At 38.2% G+C, this 25,270-nt stretch overlaps 1 protein-coding gene across 3 annotated transcripts in view; it reads left to right on the top strand.

Annotated features, from left to right (window-relative positions):
* The window catches only part of CROT (carnitine O-octanoyltransferase), a 61,270-nt gene that overhangs the window by 31,134 nt on the left and 4,866 nt on the right, over positions 1–25,270 (top strand). For all 3 annotated transcript variants that reach the window (XM_061413739.1, XM_061413740.1, XM_061413741.1), the window contains exons 9-17: positions 51–176; positions 2,171–2,272; positions 5,562–5,645; positions 5,727–5,834; positions 6,061–6,191; positions 21,860–21,983; positions 23,340–23,418; positions 23,513–23,606; positions 23,721–23,840. In XM_061413739.1, coding sequence (XP_061269723.1) covers positions 51–176; positions 2,171–2,272; positions 5,562–5,645; positions 5,727–5,834; positions 6,061–6,191; positions 21,860–21,983; positions 23,340–23,418; positions 23,513–23,606; positions 23,721–23,840 — 968 coding nt within the window. The remainder of the gene's footprint in view (positions 1–50; positions 177–2,170; positions 2,273–5,561; positions 5,646–5,726; positions 5,835–6,060; positions 6,192–21,859; positions 21,984–23,339; positions 23,419–23,512; positions 23,607–23,720; positions 23,841–25,270) is intronic.

The raw sequence follows: 25,270 nt of genomic DNA, 5'->3' as shown, positions 1-25,270 counted from the left end.
CTATTTTATATTTAACTTGTAACATTTCATTTTTTCTTCTTGCCCTTTAGGCACGAGAATATTTGATTAGTCTTAATCCAGAGAACCTGACTATATTAGAAAAAATTCAGAGCAGTTTACTGGTATTTTGTTTAGATGATGACAGTCCACATGTTACACCAGAAGATTATTCTCAGGTATTCAACTATCTTGTTCTGTTATTTCTTTTTTTGTAAAGAATTTATTTATTTTTGGCCGTGCTGGGTCTTTGTTGCTTTGCACAGGCTTTCTTTCCAGTTGTGGCAGGCGGGAGGTACTCTGGTTGCTGTGTGTGGGCTTCTCATTGCACTGGCTTCTCTTGTTGTGGAGCACAGGCTCTAGGTGCACGAGCTTCAGTAGCTACCACTTAAGGGCCAGACCTCTGTCCCCTGTGTTGGCAGATGGATTCTTAACTATGAGACCACCAGGAAAGTCCCTTGTTTTATTTCTTCCCACAGAGTTTTCTGGAGAACTCTTGTGTAAATTGAACATGAGAAGAATTTTTTTTTTTTTAAAGAATCACTTTATTAAGTATAATTGACATGCAAAAAACTGTATATATTTAATGTATACAACTTAGTTTGAAGTATACACCTGTAAAACCACCTTGAAACATAATCGTGAAAACAATTGTTTCCTAGATTTTGGAAACATCTTTTATCTTAGAATGGGGTAGCTAAGAAAATAAAGCACAAATACTAAGTCATACAATATAAATATTTTGTGCAAGCTTTTAAAACCTTTTCTTAGCTACACATACACACATATCATAAGATTATACATAAATAAATAATGCTTTGTAAATCCTTGCCACATTGTTCAGCTCTGTTTAGAAAGAAAGAAAGTGAAGTTGCTCAGTTATGTCCGACTCTTTGCGACCCCATGGACTGTAGCCTCTGTCCATGGGGTTTTCTGGGCAAGAGCACTGGAATGGGTTGCCATTTCCTTCTCCAGAGGATCTTCCTGACTCAGGGATTGAACCTGGGTCTCCCACATTGTAGGTAGATGCTTTACCATCTGAGCGGCAAGGCTGTTTAGACAGATCTTATATGTTGTTTAAAGAAGTATGAGTATTATTTGCTTGTCACATGCTTGTCACATGGCAGTGGTTCCCAACCTTTCCATTGATTATATATACAGAAAATTTGCATGAGGCATGGGGGAAAATGAGCTTTTCAAACCAAAGGTGACATGAAAACCTACCTATAGCCCACAGCAGTGGGCCTTGATACCTTAGCTGGTGAGGTCTGTCCTAAGAATCACAGAACTCTTGTGACTTATTTTATCATTTGGTTTTGTAGAACACACTGACGTTAGTGAGTTTAAGGATAATTGGGGTTTTATTTTTTTTTTCTGGGACATTACCATTTCCTGGGAAAAAAATAAAAGAGAAGCATTCATATTTGTAGGAATCTCAGAATCTTTGCATCCATCAGTATTAAATGAAAGAAATAAATAATATTGGATTGAAAAATCTTGTAGCTTGGAAACAGTTTTTCCCTCGTTAGCTGCTTTTTTAAAAGTAGAATCAACAAGCTTGAAGAATATATTTTAATTAAATGTTGCTCAGTTGCTGCAATCTACAGTTAGACGTATTTAGATTGCTGCTCATTAAATACACACACATACGCTTACACACACAAGTATGTACATAATAGAAGTTTCACAAAACAGTAATTACTTTGACTATCTGTGATATACTCTGATATTTATGTTCTATTGTTATTCTTTTTGTAAAGATGTTTACAGTGATTTCCTGACTCACTACGGCCAAAACCTACCATTTGAGAAACTGGCTTAGTGGGATATGAATTCTTGAAATGTTTTCCTTGTAACTAGATTTTCATGACTAACCTTATCCATGCTTCTTATGCTATTAAAGTTGCAAACACCTTGTCCTTTCACTTTGATATTCTCTAAACATTCATGAATATTGTCCCATCCTCTTTTCTGGTAGAATTTCTTAGATTTTGAGTATTTAAATAGTCAGGACCTAAATTATTATTTCTTGAGAATAGCTATTATTTTATTAAATTTGGTTTACCTGAAGAGAGGAAAAGTGAGATCATGTGTGTTTGTATATATTTAAGATACAAATACTTAAAAACCAATATTAAGATTCTTTTAATTTGAAATAATAAATTTATTTTAGGTTTCTGCAAAGATTCTTAATGGAGACCCAACAGTACGCTGGGGTGACAAATCTTATAACTTGATTGCCTTTTCTAATGGAGTATTTGGCAGTAATTGTGATGTAAGTAAACTACTGAAGTTACTTTTCCCTTTTACTCTTTTCAGTTAAATGAGTGGCAGTAATCTACAATAGTTAGGCTGTCCTGTGGCAGGATAATAAATCATTTTTTAGCTTTATGGCATTAGAGTAAAAATTTTAGTTATGAATTCTCAGTGAAAACAGTATAGGACAAGTTATTTTCGTCTGTAGTTAGGCTAACAGTTTGATGTGTGCCTGTAAAATGGAATTTGCATGTATCTTTATGTAGTAGAAGCTCTTTTAAAATCTGCTACTTGTTGAAAATTACAACACATTTAAAAAGATATAGCATTATGTATATGTTCTGTGCACAGAGAAATGTATGTAGCTATATTTGTACATTTACCTAGTAATTTTGTAACCTTGTTAAAAAAATGACACAGGATCTTTGGAACATTATTTACTTCTGGATATTAAAATATCTGGTACTGGATAGCATTTTTTTTTACATTCTTTATAAAATATATATATACACACACACAACTTGTTTTCTCTTTTGTTCTCCTATGGTTGTCTTTATCATCTCTACCCTGCCATTTTCTGATGGACATTCAGGAAGTCTATGAACCAAAAAAATGAAGAAATCAACCTAAGTCAGGATTGCAATCTATATTTATAATCTTGTTATGTAACTTTTCATAAAGTATGTGACTTGGTATAAAGTAGTATGAGATAGATTTTTTTGTTTGTTTGTGTTTGGGGGCTTTCCTCCCAAAGATTTAGTGACTGTAAAATACTAAAAAGACCTGTAATGTTGATCTGGGTTCAGTAGTTGTATTAATCAGTAATTTTTTTCAGTTTTAGGTGATAGAAACCTAAATCAAACTGTTATTACCTTACAGAGGTATTTATGGCATGGGATACAGCTAAATTTGGGTTAGGCTGACTTCCAGTGTCCAAATGCTTTCATTAGAAAAGTCTACATTTTTTGGCATCACTTTCCTAGCCTCAGCTTTATTTTTATGTAGAAGGTACCACGTGATGGTTTTACCTACAGTCTCATGTTTTCACAGCTCTCCTAGTAGGTTATTGTTCTCCATGGAAATAGCCAGCTTTTTTTTTTTTTTAACCCCTCTGGTTCCAGCAAAAGACCTGAGAATAATGCTCGTTGGTTGTATCAGCCTGTGTGAATCTTGTGCATGTTCCAGGGAGTCCACCTGGCCTGGGTCACATGCCAAACCTTGGGACCCACTAGTAGAATCACTCACTCATTCAAACCACCACAGAGATGTGCGCTGGTTGCCTAAAGAAAAATAAAGTAGTTGTTACTGCCAAAGAAGGTGGAGTGGTTGATGTGCATGTAACAGAATGTCTGTTAACAGTTGTCTTTCTTCTTCCTTAAGAGTCCCCTGTTGACAAAAGATTTCTTGTTAATTGCCTCAGCTTTTTTCTCTTTGGCTCCTTGTTTGATTCTTCTTAACCACCTCAGTCTGGTTGATAGCCTCACTGTTCCCTGGAAACTGTGCTTTGTAAAGTAGTTAACAACCTTCTGGCTTCTTCCTTCCATCTCTCCTTGACTTGTCGGATGCAGAGGATGTCCCTCTTTTTCATGCTCATCTCACATTGCCTTCATCCTCCTAACAGTCTCTTCCTGTCTCCACATTCTAAAACTGAGCTTAATATTATTCATAACCATTTTTCCCCTCTGCCTGCTCTCTCTTCTGGTTTGTTTGCATTTATATTTTTCTAGTGTTTACTTGGTACTTTCATTTTAAGAGTTTTGTTTCACTGTGTGTTAAATTGTCCAAACCGAGTGTTACATTGTTATGTAAGGGTCAAGTTACTCCCATCATCAAGAGTTTATCTTCTTGCTTTCCTCCCTCACTCCCAGCCCCCTAAAATTACCACCTTGTACTACTTTGATTTTTACTGATGGCAGCAATATCCTGCGGTTTGCTCAAATTCAGGAGAAGGTAATTTTAATCATATTTTCTCTTTTGGGATGAAAATATTGGTCTTATAATGAGCACGTGTCTTTGTACAACTGAGATGCTTTCTTTCAGTAAAGTGTGTGGACACATTTTATGTGTATGCATTATCCCCCATATATTTATAAAATTGATCTGATGGTCTTCACTAGATAATAGGCTTTCAAAATTCCATGTAGGTTACTCTTGCAACCCAAGATGATTACTGAAAATACTATTTAACCTAATATAAAACATTATTACTAAAGCATATATACTGTAAAGTTAACTTGCTCTTAATCTAGAGTCATGTTGCTGCTCTCTTATGTTGGTACTAGAATATGTGGTTTGGACTACATAATCACATTTCCCTCTCTGGATTTAAAATCCTGGCTTCAACTGTTTTGTCTTCTCTTTGTTAGAGGGTTTTGTGGAGATCGCGTTTGTTGTTGTTCAGTTGCTCAGTCATGTCCAACTCTTTGCAACCCCATGGACTATAGCACGCGAGGCTTCCCTGTCCTTCACTCTCTCCCAGAGTTTGCTCAAACTCATGTCCATTGAATCAGTGATGCCATCCAACCATATCATCCTCTGTCACCCCCTTCTCCTCCTGCCCTCAGTCTTTCCCAGCATCAGGGTATTTTCCAGTGAGTCAGCTCTTTGCATCAGGTAGCCAAAGTATTGGCACTTCAATATTGCTCTTCTTACTGGCTGCATTTTAACACTATTGTCTCAGTGAAATAATATATGCAATGTCTGTGAAAATTCGTTGTAAAGCTACAGAATACTGTGCAGTTGTGAGATGCAGTTAGAAAAGGGTTTGTCCATGACCGGTGAGTCTTGTTACCTGTGCTGTCACTGGCAGCTCCATCTGCTTTTTCACAGTGCTCTCACCATTCCTTAACATTTTACCATTGTATAGGTATATGTGTATACCTCTTTATTTTATTTTATTTTATTTTTGAACTTTACATAATTGTATTAGTTTTGCCAAATATCAAAATGAATCCGCCACAGGTACACATGTGTTCCCCATCCTGAACCCTATGTGTATACCTCTTTTAACTTCCAGTACAAATAGCAATTGTTTTCTCTTTATGATTCATATTTACTTTACATCCCTTCCCATTACTTCAAGAGCCCTGATTAGGTGCTTCTGACTTTAAATATTTGTTCTTTCTTAGAAAATAAAATACATCAATTACTTACTATACTGTAGAATATCCCTATCGTTATCATTATGAGTTGAGGCATATGAGAATTCTGCTCTTGTGTGTTAAGAGTGGGGCAAAAATGAAAATAAAATACTGGGTCAAGTCTTAACTTACATAAAGTATTCAAAATCTTGTATGGTTTCATTTTAGCATGCTCCTTTTGATGCAATGGTTCTGGTAAAAGTCTGCTATTATGTTGATGAGAACATTCTTGAGAATGAAGGAAGATGGAAGGTATGTTAGAAAAAATGATTTCCTCCCTTTTCGCCTCATATTTTTATAGATACAGTATTTTTAAGTTTTCCGTATTTTCAGGGCTCAGAAAAAGTACGGGATATACCGGTTCCAGAGGAGCTTGTTTTCACTGTGGATGAAAAAGTATTAAATGACATCAACCAAGCTAAGGCCCAGTATTTCAAGCAGGTAGATTTTTCACTTTTCTCTTTGATAGTTAATACTTTATCTTTTAACTACTGTGTATGAATATTTGGCTATCATCCACATATGATGGCATAAAACATTCAGAAGTTATAGCTTTTAATACCTTTATTTCTGTTTTATTCATTTAATGCTAATGATAATTTGGTTATCTTTGGGGGTATTCTCCTTGGGTATATGTTCACTCTTCCCATTTAATTCTGTTTGTTAGGTGTCCGATCTCCAGCTTGTGGTATATGCCTTTACGTCTTTTGGCAAAAAGCTAACCAAGGAGAAGCAGCTTCACCCTGATACATTTATTCAGCTGGCACTTCAGTTGGCCTATTACAGACTTCATGGACGGTGAGGACCAATCCTTCTCCATTTTCAGAGTCTAGAGGCCGAAGGGGATATCTCTACTCTAGCTGTTCTACTGTAACTCCCCAGTGTTTCCTCTGAGGTTTTTTCCCCACTTGGCACTGTGCCTTAATTTGTACTTTCATCAGCAGTGTTGTTAGGTTTCCGTCTGTGACGCTTTGACAGTCTTTCCTTGTTTTTCATTACCTTGATACTTTTGAAGTACCTGTTCTCATCTTACAGAGGTTTGCCATGCTTTGAAATTCAGATCACTTGGTTTTCTTGAAGCCTGTTTTCAAATGGGTTCATGAAAAGATACAGTTTTATGGAATCTAGTCTTTACTCATTTTTAGGATAAGAGAGATGGTATTTTGTGACTTTCTACATCCTAAGCAGAAGTGGAAGTGTCTTGATCTTTTTAAAATTTTATCTGAGAATATGTACTTTATGTTTTTAAAATTTATTTATCTTTGGTTGAGCTGGGTGTTCATTGTTGTGCATGGGCTCTCTTTAGCTGCACAGAGCGGCAGCTACTCTTCGTTGCTGTCCATGGACTTCTTTTTTTTTTTTTTTTTTAACTTTACAATATTGTACTGGTTTTGCCATATATCAACATGAATCCGCCACAGGTATACATGTGTTCCCCATCCTGAACCCTCCTCCCTCCTCCCTCCCCATACCATCCCTCTGGGTCGTCCCAGTGCACCAGCCCCAAGCATCCAGTATTGTGCATCGAACCTGGACTGGCGACTCATTTCATATATGATATTATACATGTTTCAATGCCATTCTCCCAAATCATCCCACCCTCTCCCTCTCCCACAGTGTCCAAAAGACTGTTCTATACATCAGTGTCTCTTTTGCTGCCTCGTATACAGGGTTATTGTTACCATCTTTCTAAATTCCATATATATGTGTTAGTATACTATTTGTATTGGTGCTTTTCTTTCTGGCTTACTTCACTCTGTATAATAGGCTCCAGTTTCATCCACCTCATTAGAACTGATTCAAATGTATTCTTTTTAATGGCTGAGTAATACTCCATTGTGTATATGTACCACAGCTTTCTTATCCATTCATCTGCTGATGGACATCTAGGTTGCTTCCATGTCCTGGCTATTAGAAACAGTGCTGCAATGAACATTGGGATACACGTGTCTCTTTCCCTTCAGGTTTCCTCAGTGTGTATGCCCAGCAGTGGGATTGCTGGGTCATAAGGCAGTTCTATTTCCAGTTTTTTAAGGAATCCCCACACTGTTCTCCATAGTGGCTATACTAGTTTGCATTCCCACCAACAGTGTAAGAGGGTTCCCTTTTCTCCACACCCTCTCCAGCATTTATTGCTTGTAGACTTGGATCACAGCCATTCTGATTGGCGTGAAATGGTACCTCATAGTGGTTTTGATTTGCATTTCTCTGATAATGAGTGATGTTGAGCATCTTTTCATGTGTTTGTTAGCCATCTGTATGTCTTCTTTGGAGAAATGTCTATTTAGTTCTTTGGCCCATGTTTTGATTGGGTCATTTATTTTTCTGGAATTGAGCTGTAGGAGTTGCTTGTATATTTTTGAGATTAGTTGTTTGTCAGTTGCTTCATTTGCTATTATTTTCTCCCATTCTGAAGGCTGTCTTTTCACCTTGCTTATAGTTTCCTTTGATGTGCAGAAGCTTTTAAGTTTAATTAGGTCCCATTTGTTTATTTTTGCTTTTATTTCCAATATTCTGGGAGGTGGGTCATAGAGGATCCTGCTGTGATGTATGTCAGAGAGTGTTTTGCCTATGTTCTCCTCTAGGAGTTTTATAGTTTCTGGTCTTACGTTTAGATCTCTAATCCATTTTGAGTTTATTTTTGTGTATGGTGTTAGAAAGTGTTCTAGTTTCATTCTTTTACAAGTGGTTGACCAGTTTTCCCAGCACCACTTGTTAAAGAGATTGTCTTTAATCCATTGTATATTCTTGCCTCCTTTATCAAAGATAAGGTGTCCATAGGTGCGTGGATTTATCTCTGGGCTTTCTATTTTGTTCCATTAATCTATATTTCTGTCTTTGTGCCCATACCACACTGTCTTGATGAGTGTGGCTTTGTAGTAGAGCCTAAAGTCAGGCAGGTTGATTCCTCCAGTTCCATTCTTCTTTCTCAAGATTGCTTTGGCTATTCGAGGTTTTTTGTATTTCCATACAAATTGTGAAATTATTTGTTCTAGCTCTGTGAAGAATACCATTGGTAGCTTGATAGGAATTGCATTGAATCTATAAATTGCTTTGGGTAGTATACTCATTTTCACTATATTGATTCTTCCAATCCATGAACATGGTATATTTCTCCATCTATTAGTGTCCTTTTTGATTTATTTCACCAGTGTTTTATAATTTTCTATATATAGGTCTTTAGTTTCTTTAGGTAGATATATTCCTAAGTATTTTCTTCTTTTCATTGCAACGGTGAATGGAATTGCTTCCTTAATTTCTCTTTCTATTTTCTCATTATTAGTATATAGGAATGCAAGGGATTTCTGTGTGTTGATTTTATATCCTGTAACTTTACTATATTCATTGATTAGTTCTAGTAATTTTCTGGTGGAGTCTTTAGGGTTTTCTGTGTAGAGGATCATGTCATCTGCAAACAGTGAGAGTTTTACTTCTTCTTTTCCAATTTGGATTCCTTTTATTTCTTTTTCTGCTCTGATTGCTGTGGCCAAAACTTCCAAAACTATGTTGAATAGTAGTGGTGAGAGTGGGCACCCTTGTCTTGTTCCTGACTTTAGGGGAAATGCTGTCAATTTTTCACCATTGAGGATAATGTTTGCTGTGGGTTTGTCATATATAGCTTTTATTATGTTGAGGTATTTTCCTTCTATTCCTGCTTTCTGGAGAGTTTTTTTATCATAAATGGATGTTGTATTTTGTCAAAGGCTTTCTCTGCATCTATTGAGATAATCATATGGTTTTTATTTTTCAATTTGTTAATGTGGTATATTACATTGATTGATTTGTGGATATTGAAGAATCTTTGCATCCCTGGGATAAAACCCACTTGGTCATGGTGTATGATCTTTTTAATGTGTTGTTGGATTCTGATTGCTAGAATTTTGTTAAGGATTTTTGCATCTATGTTCATCAGTGATATTGGCCTGTAGTTTTCTTTTTTTGTGGCATCTTTGTCAGGTTTTGATATTAGGGTGATGGTGGCCTCGTAGAATGAGTTTGGAAGTTTACCTTCCTCTGAAATTTTTGCAAGAGTTTGAGTAGGATAGGTGTTAGCTCTTCTCTAAATTTTGGTAGAATTCAGCTGTGAAGCCATCTGGACCTGGGCTTTTGTTTGCTGGAAGATTTCTGATTACAGTTTCAATTTGCCGTGCTTGTGATGGGTCTGTTAAGATTTTCTGTTTCTTCCTGGTCCAGTTTTGGAAAGTTGTAATTTTCTAAGAATTTGTCCATTTCTTCCACGTTGTCCATTTTATTGGCATATAATTGCTGATAATAGTCTCTTATGATCCTTTGTATTTCTGTGTTGTCTGTTGTGATCTCTCCATTTTCATTTCTAATTTTATTGATTTGATTTTTCTCCCTTTGTTTCTTGATGAGTCTGGCTAATGGTTTGTCAATTTTATTTATCCTTTCAAAGAACCAGCTTTTGGCTTTGTTGATTTTTGCTATGGTCTCTTTTGTTCCTTTTGCATTTATTTCTGCCCTAATTTTTAAGATTTCTTTCCTTCTACTAACCCTGGGGTTCTTCATTTCTTTCTTTTCTAGTTGCTTTAGGTGTAGAGTTAGGTTATTTATTTGACTTTTTTCTTGTTTCTTGAGGTATGCCTGTATTGCTACGAACTTTCCCCTTAGGACTGCTTTTACAGTGTCCCATAGGTTTTGGGTTGTTGTGTTTTCATTTTCATTTGTTTCTATGGAAATTTTGATTTCTTTTTTGATTTCTTCTGTGATTTGTTGGTTATTCAGCAGTGTGTTGTTCAGCCTCCATATGTTGGAATTTTTAATAATTTTTCTCCCATAATTGAGATCTAATCTTACTGCATTGTGGTCAGAAAAGATGCTTGGAATGATTTCAATTTTTTTGAATTTACCAAGGCTAGATTTATGGCCCAGGATGTGATCTGTCCTGGAGAAGGTTCCGTGTCTGCTTGAGAAAAAGGTGAAATTCATTGTTTTGGGGTGAAATGTCCTGTAGATATCAATTAGGTCTAACTGGTCTATTGTATCGTTTAACGTTTGTGTTTCCTTGTTAATTTTCTGTTTAGTTGATCTATCCATAGGTGTGAGTGGGGTATTAAAGTCTCCCACTATTATTGTGTTATTGTTAATTTCCCCTTTCATACTTGTTAGCATTTGTCTTACATATTGCAGTGCTATTATGTTGGGTGCATATATATTTATAATTGTTATATCTTCTTCTTGGATTGATCCTTTGGTCATTATATAGTGACTTTCTTTGTCTCTTTTCACAGCCTTTGTTTTAAAGTCTGTTTTATCTGATATGAGTATTGCTACTCCTGCTTTCTCTTGGTCTCTATTTGCATGGAAAATCTTTTTCCAGCCCTTCACTTTCAGTCTTTATGTGTCCCCTGTTTTGAGGTGGGTCTCTTGTAGACAACATATATAGGGGTCTTATTTTTGTATCCATTCAGCCAGTCTTTGTCTTTTGGTTGGGGCATTCAACCCATTTACGTTTAAAGTAATTATTGATAAATATGATCCCGTTGCCATTTACTTTATTGTTTTGGGTTTGAGTTTATACACCCTTTTTGTGTTTCCTGTCTAGAGAATATCCTTTAGTATTTGTTGGAGAGCTAGTTTGGTGGTGCTGAATTCTCTCAGCTTTTGCTTGTCTGTAAAGCTTTTGATTTCTCCTTCATATATGAATGAGATCCTTGCTGGGTACAGTAATCTGGGCTGTAGGCTTTTTTCTTTCATCACTTTAAGTATGTCTTGCCATTCCCTCCTGGCTTGAAGAGTTTCTATTGAAAGATCAGCTGTTATCCTTATGGGAATTCCCTTGTGTGATATTTGTTGTTTTTTCCCTTGCTGCTTTTAATATTTGTTCTTTGTGTTTGATCTTTGTTAATTTGATTAATATGTGTCTTGGGGTGTTTCGCCTTGGGTTTATCCTGTTTGGGACTCTCTGGGTTTCTTGGACTTGGGTGATTATTTCCTTCCCCATTTTAGGGAAGTTTTCAACTATTATCTCAAGTATTTTCTCATGGTCTTTCTTTTTGTTGTCTTCTTCTGGGACTCCTATGATTCGAATGTTGTAGCATTTAATATTGTCCTGGAGGTCTCTGAGATTGTCCTCATTTAATTCGTTTTTCATTTTTCCTCTCTGATTCATTTATTTCTACCATTCTATCTTCTAATTCACTAATCCTATCTTCTGCCTCTGTTATTCGACCATTTTTTGCCTCCAAAGTGTTTTTGATCTCATTTATTGCATTATTTATTATATATTGACTCTCTTTTATTTCTTCTAGGTCCTTGTTAAACCTTTCTTGCATCTTCTCAATCCTTGTCTCCAGGCTATTTATCTGTGATTCCATTTTGATATCAAGATTTTGGATCATTTTCACTATCATTATTCGGAATTCTTTATCAGGTAGATTCCCTATCTCTTCCTCTTTTGTTTGGTTTGGGGGGCATTTATCCTGTTCCTTTACCTGCTGGGTATTCCTCTGTCTCTTTGTCTTGTTTATATTGCTGAGTTTGGGGTGTCCTTTCTGTATTCTGGCAGTTTGTGGAGTTCTCTTTATTGTGGCGTTTCCTCACTGTGGGTGGGTTTGTACAGGTGGCTTGTCAAGGTTTCTTGGTTAGGGAAGCTTGTGTCGGTGTTCTGGTGGGTGGAGCTGGATTTCTTCTCTCTGGAGTGCAATGAAGTGTCCAGTAATGAGTTATGAGATGTCTATGGTTTTGTAGTAACTTTGGGCAGCCTGTATATTGGAGCTCAGGGCTGTGTTCCTGTGTTGCTGGAGAATTTGCATGGTATGTCTTGCTCTGGAACTTGTTGGCCCTTGGGTGGTGCTTGGTTTCAGTGTAGGTATGGAGGCGTTTGATGAGCTCCTGTCAATTAATGTTCCCTGGAGTCAGGAGTTCCCTGGAGTCAGGGTTTGGACTTAAGCCTCCTGCTTCCGGTTTTCAGTCTTATTTTTACAGTAGTCTCAAAACTTCTCCTTCTATGTAGCACCATTGATAAAACATCTAAGTTAAAGATGAAAAGTTTCTCCACAGTGAGGGACACCCAGAGAGGTTCACAGAATTACATGGAGAAGAGAAGAGGGAGGAGGGAGTTAGAGGTGACCCGAATGAGATGAGGTGGAATCAGTAGAGGAGAGAGCAGGCTAGCCTGTAATCACTTCCTTATGTGCACTCCACAACTGGAGCGCTCAGAGATGTTCACGGAGTTATACAGAGAAGAGAAGAGGGAGGAAGGATACAGAGGTGGCCAGGAGGATAAAAGAGGGGAATGAAAAGGAGAGAGACAGATCCAGCCAGTAATCAGTTCCCTAAGTGTTCTCCACCATCTGGAACACATAGAAATTCACAAAGTTGGGTAGAGCAGAGAGGGGTTAGGGAGGAGGCACAGGCGACCTGGTGGAGAAAAAGGAGAGTCCAAAGGGGGAGAGAGCAGTCAAGCCAGTAATCTCGTTCCCAAGTAAAAATGGATACTGAAGATTGGGTTCTTAAAGGTACAAAATTGATAACAAATACCAAAAAGCAAAAATTAAAAATCTAGAGTAGAGTTTGGAATTTCGAAAATACAATGTTAAAGAAAAGAAGAAGAAGAAGAAAGAGAAAAAGAAAAAAAAAAGTCACAAAAATTATAAAAAAAATATAGGTACAAAATTGATAACAAATACCAAAAAGAAAAAATTAAAAATCTAGAGTAGAGTTTGGAATTTCAAAAATACAATGTTAAAGAAGAAAAAAAAAAGAGGAAAAAAAAAAGTCACAAAAATTATTAAAAAAATATATGTGAAGTTTGCTTTTTAAAAAATAGGGTCTTTTTTTTTTGCAAGGTAATAGTAGGTTATAAAAGTGAAAATTAAAGGAGTAATAGAGGACTTAAAATTTTTTTTTAATTAAAAAAAAAAAAGAATGATCGTAAAAATAGTAAAAATATATCTAGGACTTTCTCTGGTGGTGTTGTGGGCAGTGTGAGTGGGGTCAGTTCATTTTCGGCTAGTTCCTTGGTCCGGCTTATATTTCTCAAGATCTATAGGCCCCTTCCTGTGTAGTTGGTACTAATGACAGGGTTTTAATCTATTGCACCTGTTGCTTCCCAGGCAGTTCCCTCTGTTTTAGCTTGTTGTGTTTGCTGGTCTCTTCAGTGTCTGATTTCCACCCTGACACAAAGGGGGCGGTGGTGGACACTTTTTTTTTTTTTTTCTTTAGGCTCACTTGTTCAGTCGCGCTGTGGGGAGGGAGGGACGCTGCAAAGAAATAACATTGGCGTGTGCTCGCAGTGCCTCAGCCACACTGGGTTTGCCCTGGCTCACGGCGCGTGTGCCCTTCCTGCCCACACTGCTCAGGCTCTAGGTTGCTCCCCCCGGGAACCGTCCAAGGGCAGCCCTGGGCTGCATGCACCTCCCAGGTCTAAGCCGCTCAGGTTCAGGCGCTCGGGTAGTCCTCAGAGGCACAGACTCAGTTGGGCCTCCCAGGTCCGAGCAGCTCAGGTGATGAGGTGTTTGGCGAGCGCAGTCGCTGCGACTTATCGCCTCCCCCATCCCTGCCGCTTAGTTTTCTGGGTGTACAACCGGCGCACGTTCTCAGGTGAATGTTGACCGTCCAGAACCCCAAGAAGTCTTAGTTAGCAAAGAAGCCTGCTTACAGTTTTGTAGATCATGTCTCTCTGGGGCTGCGATTGCCCCCTTCCAACTCTGGCTGCCTGTCACCAGAGGGGGATGGTCTGCAGCGGGCTATCTCTGTTCAGTCCTTTGTTCCGTGCGCGGGCCTGGCGGTGTCTTAGGTTAGGGCTGGCTTTTCCCGTGGTAGTTATCCCACCGTCTGGTTTGCTAGCCCAAGTTAGTTCGCTCAGATAGCGCTCAGGGCATTCAGGCCAGATCCTTATTCTAAGTGATGCAGCTCGCGCCTCCCTGCCCAGCCCCCACTTGCTAGTGGCAGGTGCAGACGTCTGTGCTGCTTCTGTGCTGGGGGAGTTACCGCTGGGCTCGTAATCTGTGGGTTTTAATTATTTATTTATTTTTCCTCCCTGTTATGTTGCCCTCTGTGCTTCCAAGGCTCTCCACAGACTCGGCAGTGAGTGTTTCCTGGTGTTTGGAAACTTCTCTCTTTTTAAGACTCCCTTCCCAGGATGGAGCTCCATCCCTCCCTCTTTTGTCTCTTTTTTTGTCTTTTATATTTTTTCCTATCTTCTTTCCAAGACAATGGGCTGCTTTTCTGGGTGCCTGATGTCCTCTGCCGGCATTCAGAAGTTGTTTTGTGCAATTTACTCAGCGTTTAAATGTTCTTTTGATGAATTTGTGGGGGAGAAAGTAGTCTCCCTATCCTACTCCTCCGCCATCTTCGCTCCTCCCCTTGTCCACGGACTTCTCATTGCACTGGCTTCTCTAGTTTTCAGTGTACATGTCTTTTTGTCTCCTTGGGTAAACTTAGTCCTAAGTGTTCTTTTTGATGCTATTGTAAATTGTTTTCTTGATTTACTTTTCAAATTACTTATTGCTAGTGTATAGAAATGCAAGTGATGTTTGCATGTTGACTTCATACCGTGAAAAAACTGAATTCATTTATTAGCTCCAACAATTTTTTTGTAGATTCTTTAGCATTTTCCATGTATAAGACCAGGTATCTGTGAATAGAGATAGCTTCAGTTTTTCCTTTCTGATTTGGATGCCTTTTATTTCTTTTTTTATAGCTAGAACAGCCAGTACTATGTTGAATAGAATTGGCAGAAGCAGGCGTCCTTATTATTAATCTTAGCTGGGAAATTTTTGGTTTTCCACCACTGAGTATCGTGTTAACTGTGGGTTTTTCATAAGTCTTTATCATATTGAGGAAATTCCTTTGTTCACTTTTTATTATGGGAGAGTACGAGATTTTATAAAAAGCTGTTGCTGTATCAATTGTGATTATCATGTAGGTCTTTTTCTTCATTCTATTAATGTAGTGTATTACATTGATTTTCCTATGTTGCACCATCCTTGCATTACTGGGATAAATCCTACTTGGTCATGGTGTACAGTGAGATCCCTACATACAAATGAGTTCTGTTCTGAGTGCTCATTTGTGAGTCCGGTTTGTTAGTAAGACCAACAAAGTTAGCCTAGGTACCCAACTAACATAGTCAACTGTATAGTACTGTACTGTAGTAGGTTTATATATTTCACACAAATAATATATAAAAAACAAACACAAAAAATGAAACGTTTAATCTTACGGTACCTTGAAGAATACAGTAGTACAGTACAACAGCTGGCATATGGAGGCTGGCATTGAGTGAACAAGAAGAATTACTGACTGGAGGAGGCAGAGATGGGGAGATGGTGGAGCTGAAGGATCATCAGCAATAGGAGACGGAGGGCAATTTGAACAACCACTTGCAGAGGATGCATGCTCATGACAGTGTACACCAGACATGTGAACTAACTTACATGATTGATGTGAACACACGTTCACATCTTTGAAAGTTGGCAACTTGAAGGTTCATATGTAGGAGACTAACTGTATCATCCTTTTAATCTGCTGTTAAATTCAATTTTCTAGTAAATTGGAGAGGATTTTTGCATCTATTCCCTGATGGCTCAGCATGTAAACAGTCCACCTGCAATGCAGGAGACATAGGAGACATGGGTTTGATCCCTTGGTCAGGAAGATCCTCTGGAGGAGGAAATGGCAATCTACTCCAGTATTCTTGCCTAGAGAATCCCATAGACATAGGAGCCTGGCAGGCTGCAGTTCATGGGGTCACAAAGAGTCAGATGTGACTGAGTGATAATATTTGGATTTCAGACATAAGGAATATCAGTCTGTAGTGTCTATTCTTACAGTGTTTTTGCCTAATTTTGGTATCAGGGTAATGCTGGTCTCATTTTATGAGTAAGGAAATGATCCCTCCTCTCTAGTGTTTTTGGAAGAATTTGAGAAGGATTAGTGGTTGATTTTTTTTAAATTTAGAATTCATCAGTAAAGCCATCTGATCCAGAACTTAACTTTGTAGGGAGGTTTCTGATTGCTGATTCATCTCATTACTTGTTACACGTCCAGTCGTATTTTTATTTTCTCTTGAGTTAGATTTGGTCATTTGTGTTTTCCTCAGAATTTGTCTGTGGCTCAGACGGTAAAGTGTCTGCCTGCAATGCGGGAGACCTGGGTTTGATTCCTGGGTTGGGAAGATTCCCTGGAGAAGGAAATGGCAATCCACTCCAGCACTCTTGCCTGAAAAATCCCATGGACAGAAGAGCCTGATAGGCTACAGTCCATGGGGTCACAGTCGGACACGACTGAGCGACTTCACTTCACTTCATCCAGTTTATTGTAAATGGTTGTTCAAAATGTTCTCTTGTGGTGCTTTTTTTATTTCTGTAAAGTCAGTAGTGATGCCCTCTGTTTCATAGTTTATTGTAATAATTGATGTCTTCTCCCTTTTTTCTAGTCAGTACAGCTAAAAGCTTGTCAATTTTGTTTATCTTTACAAAGAATCAACTTTTGGTTTAGTTCACTTTCTTTGTTTTTCATATCTGTATTTTGTTATCTCTACTGTGATCTTAATTTGTTTTTTTGCTGGCTTTGGGTCTAGTTGGCTCTTCTTTTTCCTAATTCCTTAATGTGTGCAGTTAATTTACTGATTTGAGATTTTCTTCTTTACTATAAATATTTAGAGCCATGAATTTCCCTCTGAACAGTGCTTTTGCTTCATTCTATAAATTTTGGTAAGTTCTGTTCTGCTTTTCATTTATCTCAGTGTGTTTTCTGATATACCTTGTGATTTCTTCCCAACCAGTTGGTTAAGAGTGTGTTGTTTTATTTCTACATATATGTGAATTTTTCAGTTTTTATTCTGTTGCTTTTTAGCTTCATCCTATTGTCATTGAAGAAGATACTTGGTATGGTTCCAGTCTTTTTAAATTTATTGAGTTATTCTGTGCCCTAATATATGGCTATCCTGGTGAATGTTCCATGTGTACTTGAAAAGAATTTATATTCTACTATTAGTGGCTTATTCTCATTCTGTCTTTTGCACACGTGCATGCTAAATTGTTTCAGTTGTGTCTGACTCTTTGTGACCCTATGGACTGTAGCCCACCAGGCTTCTCTGTCCATAGGTTTCTCCAGGCAAGAATACTGGAGTGGGTTGCCATGCCCTTCTCCAGGGGATCTTCCCAGCCGAGGGACTGAACCTGTATCTCTGCATTGCAGGTGGATGCTTTACCTTTGAGCCACTGTCTTTTGGGTGTAGTTGTTGTTCAAGGCTTGAACAGTGTTTTTCAAGGCTTCTCTTTCCTTGTTGATCTTATGTCTACATGTTTTATCCATTATTGAAAGTTCGATATTGAAGTCTGTGACTGTTGTTGTAGAGCTGTCTAGTTTTATTTTCAATTCTGTTAGAGTTTGCTTCATGTATCTTCGAACTCTCTTGTTGGGTACATACATTTTTATAGTTGTTATGTCTTGATGAGTTATATCTTTCACCAGTACATAATGTCCTGTTTGTCTCATTCAGCTTTTCACTTAAAATACAGTTTGTCTGATAATAATACTGCCACTCCAAATAGAAAAAAAAATCTGTAGCCACTCCAGCTCTTTTGGGTACCATTTTTTTCATCCTTTTATTTTTAACCTAATGTGAAGTCAGGTGGGCCTTAGGAAGCATCACTACAAACAAAGCTAGTGGAGGCGATGGAATTCCAGTTGAGCTATTTCAAATTCTAAAAGATGATGCTGTGAAAGTGCTGCACTCAATATGTCAGCACATTTGGAAAACTCAGCAGTGGTCGCAGGACTGGAAAAGGTCAGTTTTCATTCCAATCCCAAAGAAAGGCAATGCCAAAGAATGCTCAAACTACTGCACAGTTGTACTCATCTCACATGCTAGTAAAGTAATGCTCAAAATTCTCCAAGCCAGTCTTTAGCAATATGTGAACCATGAACTTCCAGATGTTCAAGCTGGATTTAGAAAAGGCACAGGAACCAGAGATCAAATTGCCAACATCCGCTGAATCATGGAAAAAGCAAGAGAGTTCCAGAAAAACATCTCTTTCTGCTTTATTGACTATGCCAAAGCCTTTGACTGTGTGGATCACAATAAACTGTGGAAAATTCTGAAAGAGATGGGAATACCAGACCACCTGACCTGCCTCTTGAGAAACCTATATGCAGGTCAGGAAGCAACAGTCAGAACTGGACATGGAACAACAGACTGGTTCCAAATAGGAAAAGGAGTATGTCAAGGCTGTATATTTTCACCCTGCTTATTTAACTTGTATGCAGAGCACATCATGAGAAACGCTGGGCTGGAGGAAGCGCAAGCTGGAATCAAGATTGCCGGGAGAAATATCAATAACCTCATATATGCAGATGACACCACCCTTATGGCAGAAAGTGAAGAGGAACTAAAAAAAAGCCTCTTGATGAAAGTGAAAGTGGAGAGTGAAAAAGTTGGCTTAAAGCTCAACATTCAGAAAATGAAGATCACGGCATCCAGTCCCATCGCTTCATGGAAAATAGATGGGGAAACAGTGGAAACAGTGGCTGACTTTATTTTTCTGGGCTCCAAAATCACTACAGATGGTGCCTGCAGCCATGAAATTAAAAGACGCTTACTCCTTGGAAGGAAAGTTATGACCAACCTAGATAGCATATTAAAAAGCAGAGACATTACTTTGCCAACAAAGGTCCATCTAATCAAGGCTATGGTTTTTCCAGTGGTCATGTATGGATGTGAGAGTTGGATGAGAGAGTCCCTTGGACTGCAAGGAGATCCAACCAGTTCATCCTAAAGGTGATCAGTCCTTGGTGTTCATTGGAGGGACTGATGTTGAAGCTGAAACTCCAATACTTTGGCCACCTGATGTGGAGAGCTGACTCATTTGAAAAGACCCTGATGCTGGGAGGGATTAGGGGCAGGAAGAGAAGGGGACGACGGAGGATGAGATGGTTGGATGGCATCACCGACACAATGGACATGGGTTTGGGTGAACTCTGGGGTTGGTGATGGACAGGGAGGCCTGGCATACTGTGGTTCATGGGGTCGCAAAGAGTCAGACACGACTGAGTGACTGAACTGTTTTCATATCTAAAGCAAATCTCTTGAGGATAGTATATAGACTGTGATTTCGTTCATTTTGCCAATCTCTACCTTTGCAGAGTTTAATATATTTATATTTAAGATAATTACTGATGAGGGAGAATTCTGCCCTTTTGCTATGTATTCTGTAGGTCTTATGTGTTTTTGTTCTTCAGTTCCTTCATTCCTGCATTTTTTGGTATTTAGTTGATTTTTTTTTTTTTTGTAGTGTACCATTTTGATTTCCCTGTCTTTCTTGTCTCTATTTTTTAAGCTGTTTTCTTTATGGCTACCTTGGAAACTACGTTTAACATCTTAAATTTATAACAACCTAGTTTGAATAATACTGGCTTAGTTTCAGTAGTATACACTGTGCTTTTGTCCATCATGGTGCTGTCCTTTTTATTTTGTCACACATTTTTTTACATTGTGTGTTCATGGACATAAATTTTTATTACTATTTTATGTATTTGTCCTTTAAGTAAAAAAACTGTTAAGCATTGTTGCTCTGTCTCCCATTTTTCCTATAAACTGGTAGTTAGATTTGGAAACTTAAAAATAGTAATCAGTAAATTTTATTTTTTATAACAGTAAATCAAATAGTTCATCTTATTTGTTTCCTATCATATCCTGTTCAGTTGTTAGCCAACATCCATTATAAAGTTTCCTCCCTGATATTTTTACCTAATGGTTTTAGTGGCCATTGATGATCATTACCATGATCTCTATTATTTCATTACAAGTTGCTGAGTAGTGATATTTTTTCATTCATTCTTACTGCCTTTATTTTTAATTTTTTTTAAAGGTTTTTTATGTGAGCCATTTTTAAAGTCTTTGTTGAATTTGTTACAGTATTGCTTCTGTTTTGGTTTTTTGGCCAGGAGGTATGTGGTATCCTAGCTCCCCAACCAGGAATTGAACACACACCCCCTACACTGGAAGGCAAAGTCTTACCCACTGGGCCAGGAGGGAAGTCCCTAGATTGTTACTTACACTTTCTTATTCACATTTTGAAAAGATACTATTTCAGCTCAGGGAGATAGTCTTATAGAAACATTGAACAGAGGAGGCCCAATAACTATTTGAGGGAATTTCTTGGTGGTCCAGTGGTTAAGACTTGGTGATTTCACTGCCATGGACCCAGGTTTGATCCCTGATCAGGGAACTAAGATTCCACAAGCTGTGTGGCATGACCAAAAAATAAAAAAGTGTTTGACCCCTTCTGGGGTCTCACAGAGTCGGACACAACTGAAGCGACGTGGCAGCAGCAGCAGCAGTGCCCACTTTCAGACCTTTTACTCTAATTCCATTTTATTGCTTTGACTGAATTCCTATCACCAGGAAAGAGAGCTTTTACTGAAAATTGTTATATCATTTATATCATTCTCCAACCCAGGAAAATAGTCATCATCCTTGGGCAGCAATTCCCAACCTTACTGGCACCAGGGATTGGTTTTGTGGAAGACAGATTTTCCATGGGGAGGCAGGGGGAGAGTTTCAACATGATTTAAGCACATTACATTTATCGTGCACTTTATTTCCAATATTACATCAGCTCCACCTCAGGTCATCAGGCATTGGATCCCAGAGGTTTGAGGACCCCTGCCCTAGGGAACTTATTAAATAATGCTTTTACTTAATTTTACAGTCATTTGAGCTCTGTATGAGGGAACTAAAGGCCAAGCACACTGTATTCTCTATTGCCATGTAACGAATTACCCAATATCTTAGTAGCTGGGAACAACAAACACTTCCTTGTCATCTCGCATTTTCTGTCTGTCGGGAAGCCAGGTGCAGCTTAGCTGGATGCCTCTGACCTCATTGCTATAGTCAGGGTGTCAGCCAGTGCCGTGTCCCCACCTGAAGGCACTCCTGCAAGAGGATCTGTGTCTAGACTCAAGTGGTTGTTAGTAAGGTGCCTTTCCTCCCAAGCTCTAGTTTAGAGGCCTCTCTACAGGGCAGCCCCCAGCATGGCAGCAGGCTTTCCTCAGAGTGAGGAAGTGAAAGCGCATGAGAGAGCTCACTTTGTAACCTGATTTCAGAAGTGACTTCAAACTGCTTTTGTCCTGTTCTTTTTGTTAGAAAGAAGACACCAAGGCCATCCTACACACAGCATGAGGGGTTATACCAGGGCATTAGGAGCAGGAGGCAGGGACCACTGGACGCATCTTAGAGGCCACCTACCACAGACACCAAAGCATACAACCTGACGGCAGGCACGCCTTTGAAACATATGTTATACTAGGCCTGAGTAGTTTTTGCTCTTGGCTGTTGAAAATAGCCTCTTGTTATTGAAAATCTCAATTGCAGTGTATATCATAGAACTTAATCTCTGACCAAAGCCAGCTTTACTAGGTAAACTCTTTGTAGTAACATTATAGTGTTTTCTTTCTCATAATACATTCTCTTTCATTTTTCTTTTTTCTCATAGTCCTGGATGCTGCTATGAAACAGCTATGACAAGATTATTTTATCATGGCCGTACAGAGACTGTGCGACCATGTACAGTAGAAGCAGTCAATTGGTGCCAATCCATGCAGAATCCTTCTACCAGTGTGAGTATTCAAAAAGAAAAAAAATTAAGATAAGTTGTCTGTTCTAAAGGAAACATGACCCTTGAATAACTAACTTCTTCAAATCCCTGAATCAGTAAAATATTTTCAAACATTTTTTCCTGGAAACTGTCAAACATTTCTTCATTTGCCAGTGAAGTATGCCCTTGGAGAGAATAAGAAACAGGAAGACCTGATAAGCCCATTTGTGTCATCTTCGAGGCAAAGTAATTTCCCACACCTTGAGTATTTCACTGATCTGCCTTTAGATAATACTCATACAATGCAGACTGTTCCCAAACGCCTTTACAAGGAAACTTTTCTTGATGTGGTTGAACGTTTTTGAAATGAGATTTTTTTTTAATATTAGAGCCAATATAGCTTTATATGTTTTGTTTTGTTTTATACTTACTTTTAAGCATTTACCACAAAAGGGTGGTATGTTCCCACTGCTGTTTTGGTATTGCATTTGCTTCTTTAGTCTTGATAGACATAGTTATAGTTATATATTGTTGTGTAGTCACTGTTGTGTCCGACTCTTTGCGACGCCATGGATTGTACCCCACCAGGCTCCTCTGTCCCTGGGATTTCCCAGACAAGAATAATGGAGTGGGTGACCATTTCCTTCTCCAGGGGATATTCCTGACCCAGGGATCGAACCCCTGTCTCCTGCATTGCAGGCGGATTCTTTACCACTGAGCCACCAGGAAAGCACCTAGTTATATATGTGTTACCTTATTTTAATTTCGTGGAGCTGCTTAATTATCTTTTTTGTACAACTATGCTTTCATTTTGCAATCATAATTGCTTTTGTCTTTATACTTGTTAATATCACTTTAGTGCTACCCACAAGTTCCTATTTTCTTGTTCTGGAAAGGAAATAAGTTTCGGAGCATATAGGAAGGAAAAGGCAGTGGAAGAGGGTAAGGGTTGGGAGGAGGGATAGATTGGAAGTGTGGAATTGACATGAACACACTGATATATTTTCAATGGATAACCGACTAGGACCTACTATAAAGCATAGAGAAGTCTGCTCAGTATTCTGAGCATAATAACCTAAATGAGAAAAGAATCTGCAAAAGGATGGATAAATGTATATGTAGAACTGAATCACTTTGATGTGCACCTGCAACTAACACCACATTGTTAATCAACTGTACCCCAATATAAAACATATTTTTTTAAAAAAGGCAATAGAAGTGCAGAAAACGACACAAAAATTATGTGTCTTAAGGTCTTTCTTGAAATCTTTCTTTTTTCTCTTCTGAATTACCCAAATTCTAATTACTTTGAGCTCAGGTTTTTCCGTTTGGTTTCTGTACAGTTTGTTATTAAAGTATCTCTTGATTTTTAATACAGCTTCTTGAGCGGAAGCACATGATGTTAGAAGCTTTTGCAAAACATAATAAAATGATGAAAGATTGTTCAACTGGAAAAGGTACTTACACTGGAATTATTGTCACTCAAAAAAAAAAAAAATTCTCTTGTGCAGGAAACTCTTATCTAACTTCAAGTTTGGGGTTCTATTGCAGGATTTGACCGTCATCTCTTAGGCCTCTCACTCATAGCAAAGGAGGAAGGCCTCCCTGTTCCAGAACTCTTCACAGACCCCCTCTTCTCCAGGAGGTAACATAAAGCGGTGTCTTGTCACCTCAGCAGTTCTTCTTCCTGGATGTTAAAAGCTTTTCAGAAACAAGCCTCTGTAAGCCTAGTAAAATATCCTTTCTTTGTGCTGTGCAGTGGAGGAGGTGGAAACTTTGTTCTCTCAACCAGTCTGGTTGGTTATTTAAGAGTCCAGGGCGTGATGGTTCCCATGGTGCACAATGGCTATGGATTCTTCTATCATATCAGAGATGACAGGTAAGGCTGCTCTTTTTTATTCTTACTGTGCTCATTTTCATTTTTTGAATGTCTTCCCTCCACTATGATTCTGATGTTATCATCTGTCACTTGCTCCATGGGCAGTTATTTTTTACCACATAGGTGTTTGATGCATAATTAGTCTCTCTTTCCTGCTTTTGAGACTTTTGTGAAATCAGTCCTTGAGGTGTTTTGTGCACAACACCGTTTCAAGATTGACTCGGTGACCATGTCATCATCATCCTCCAAAATCAGTACACATATTACAGTACACTTGTTCTACCTCAGGTATTTGATGCTAAGTTCAGGTAAAAACTGATGGTCTATACATATGTGGTGGTTAGTACAGTCATAGACAATAGCAATGATACCAAGACAAGAGACAAGGTAAATTAACTTATATTCAGAAAAGGATGGTTTACCCTGTCAGATGCATTTCATTTTTATTGTATGGGGTTTGACTTAAATTTTTGGAAAGAGTGAGAAAGAAAATACTAAAACCTGGCAAGAGAAAGAGTGGTGGAGAACAAGATAATTAAGAATTGACAAAGACTTGGAAAGTCCCTGTTCATAGCATCTGGCTGTCTCTTTTGTAAGAGCTTGGGTCAGGGAATTAAAATAACGAGGCTACATTTAGCACTGTGTGAATAAGAAGAGAGCAGGCTTAGAGGCATTTCAGGTGGAATGTGAAAAATGGAAGTAATGGTTTGTCTGACATGTTTCACTTTCTGAAATACTGTTTCTCTACTTTTCCTTTTTTAAAGAATTTAGTCAGTATTATTTTTTTCAAAATTTTATTATCTGCCTCCATGTCAAGCGTGGTTTGTGTATACCCGAGGTGCTTGTGTTTTTTGACATCTAAGTCTTAGATGGCATATTCCCATAGTCATATTTGCAGTTTCTATACATTAATTTATAAATTAATGATAAAGTTTAAACATAGATCTTATTATCCTTTTTTGTAATAGTCAGAAGTCAAAAATCATCATCACATACAGAGAAACCTGAAGATTGTAACATATTTCCTGGCAAGTTGTGGATCTCACCTTGCATGCAGGGTTAAGAGTTTAGGCCATATATGCCTCAGGTCTTTGACTTTTTGAAAAAATACATTTTTCATGATCCTGGGACGGAACTTCCATTCACTCATTCAGGAAATATTTAGTGAGAACTTATAATGTGCCGAAGATTGTTTTGTGTGCTTAGGACACAAGACAGAGGAGATCCCCTCTCTTGTAGATTGTAGTTTTTACATGGGAAATAGGAACAAAAGGAAACAAATAAGTAGGGTGACTGCAAATAATGATGAATATTATTGAGTCAGTGTGGTCATAGAAACAAGCTGGCAGGGAGACAGAGCACTGCTTTATGTAGTGTGTGGTCAGGGGACGTGTCTGAGGAGGGCTGATGAGGCTGAGATGTCGAGGGTG

Source organism: Bos javanicus, chromosome 4 (assembly GCF_032452875.1).
Source record: "Bos javanicus breed banteng chromosome 4, ARS-OSU_banteng_1.0, whole genome shotgun sequence".
Lineage (NCBI taxonomy): Eukaryota > Metazoa > Chordata > Mammalia > Artiodactyla > Bovidae > Bos > Bos javanicus.
This window is presented reverse-complemented; position numbering and strand designations above follow the sequence as displayed.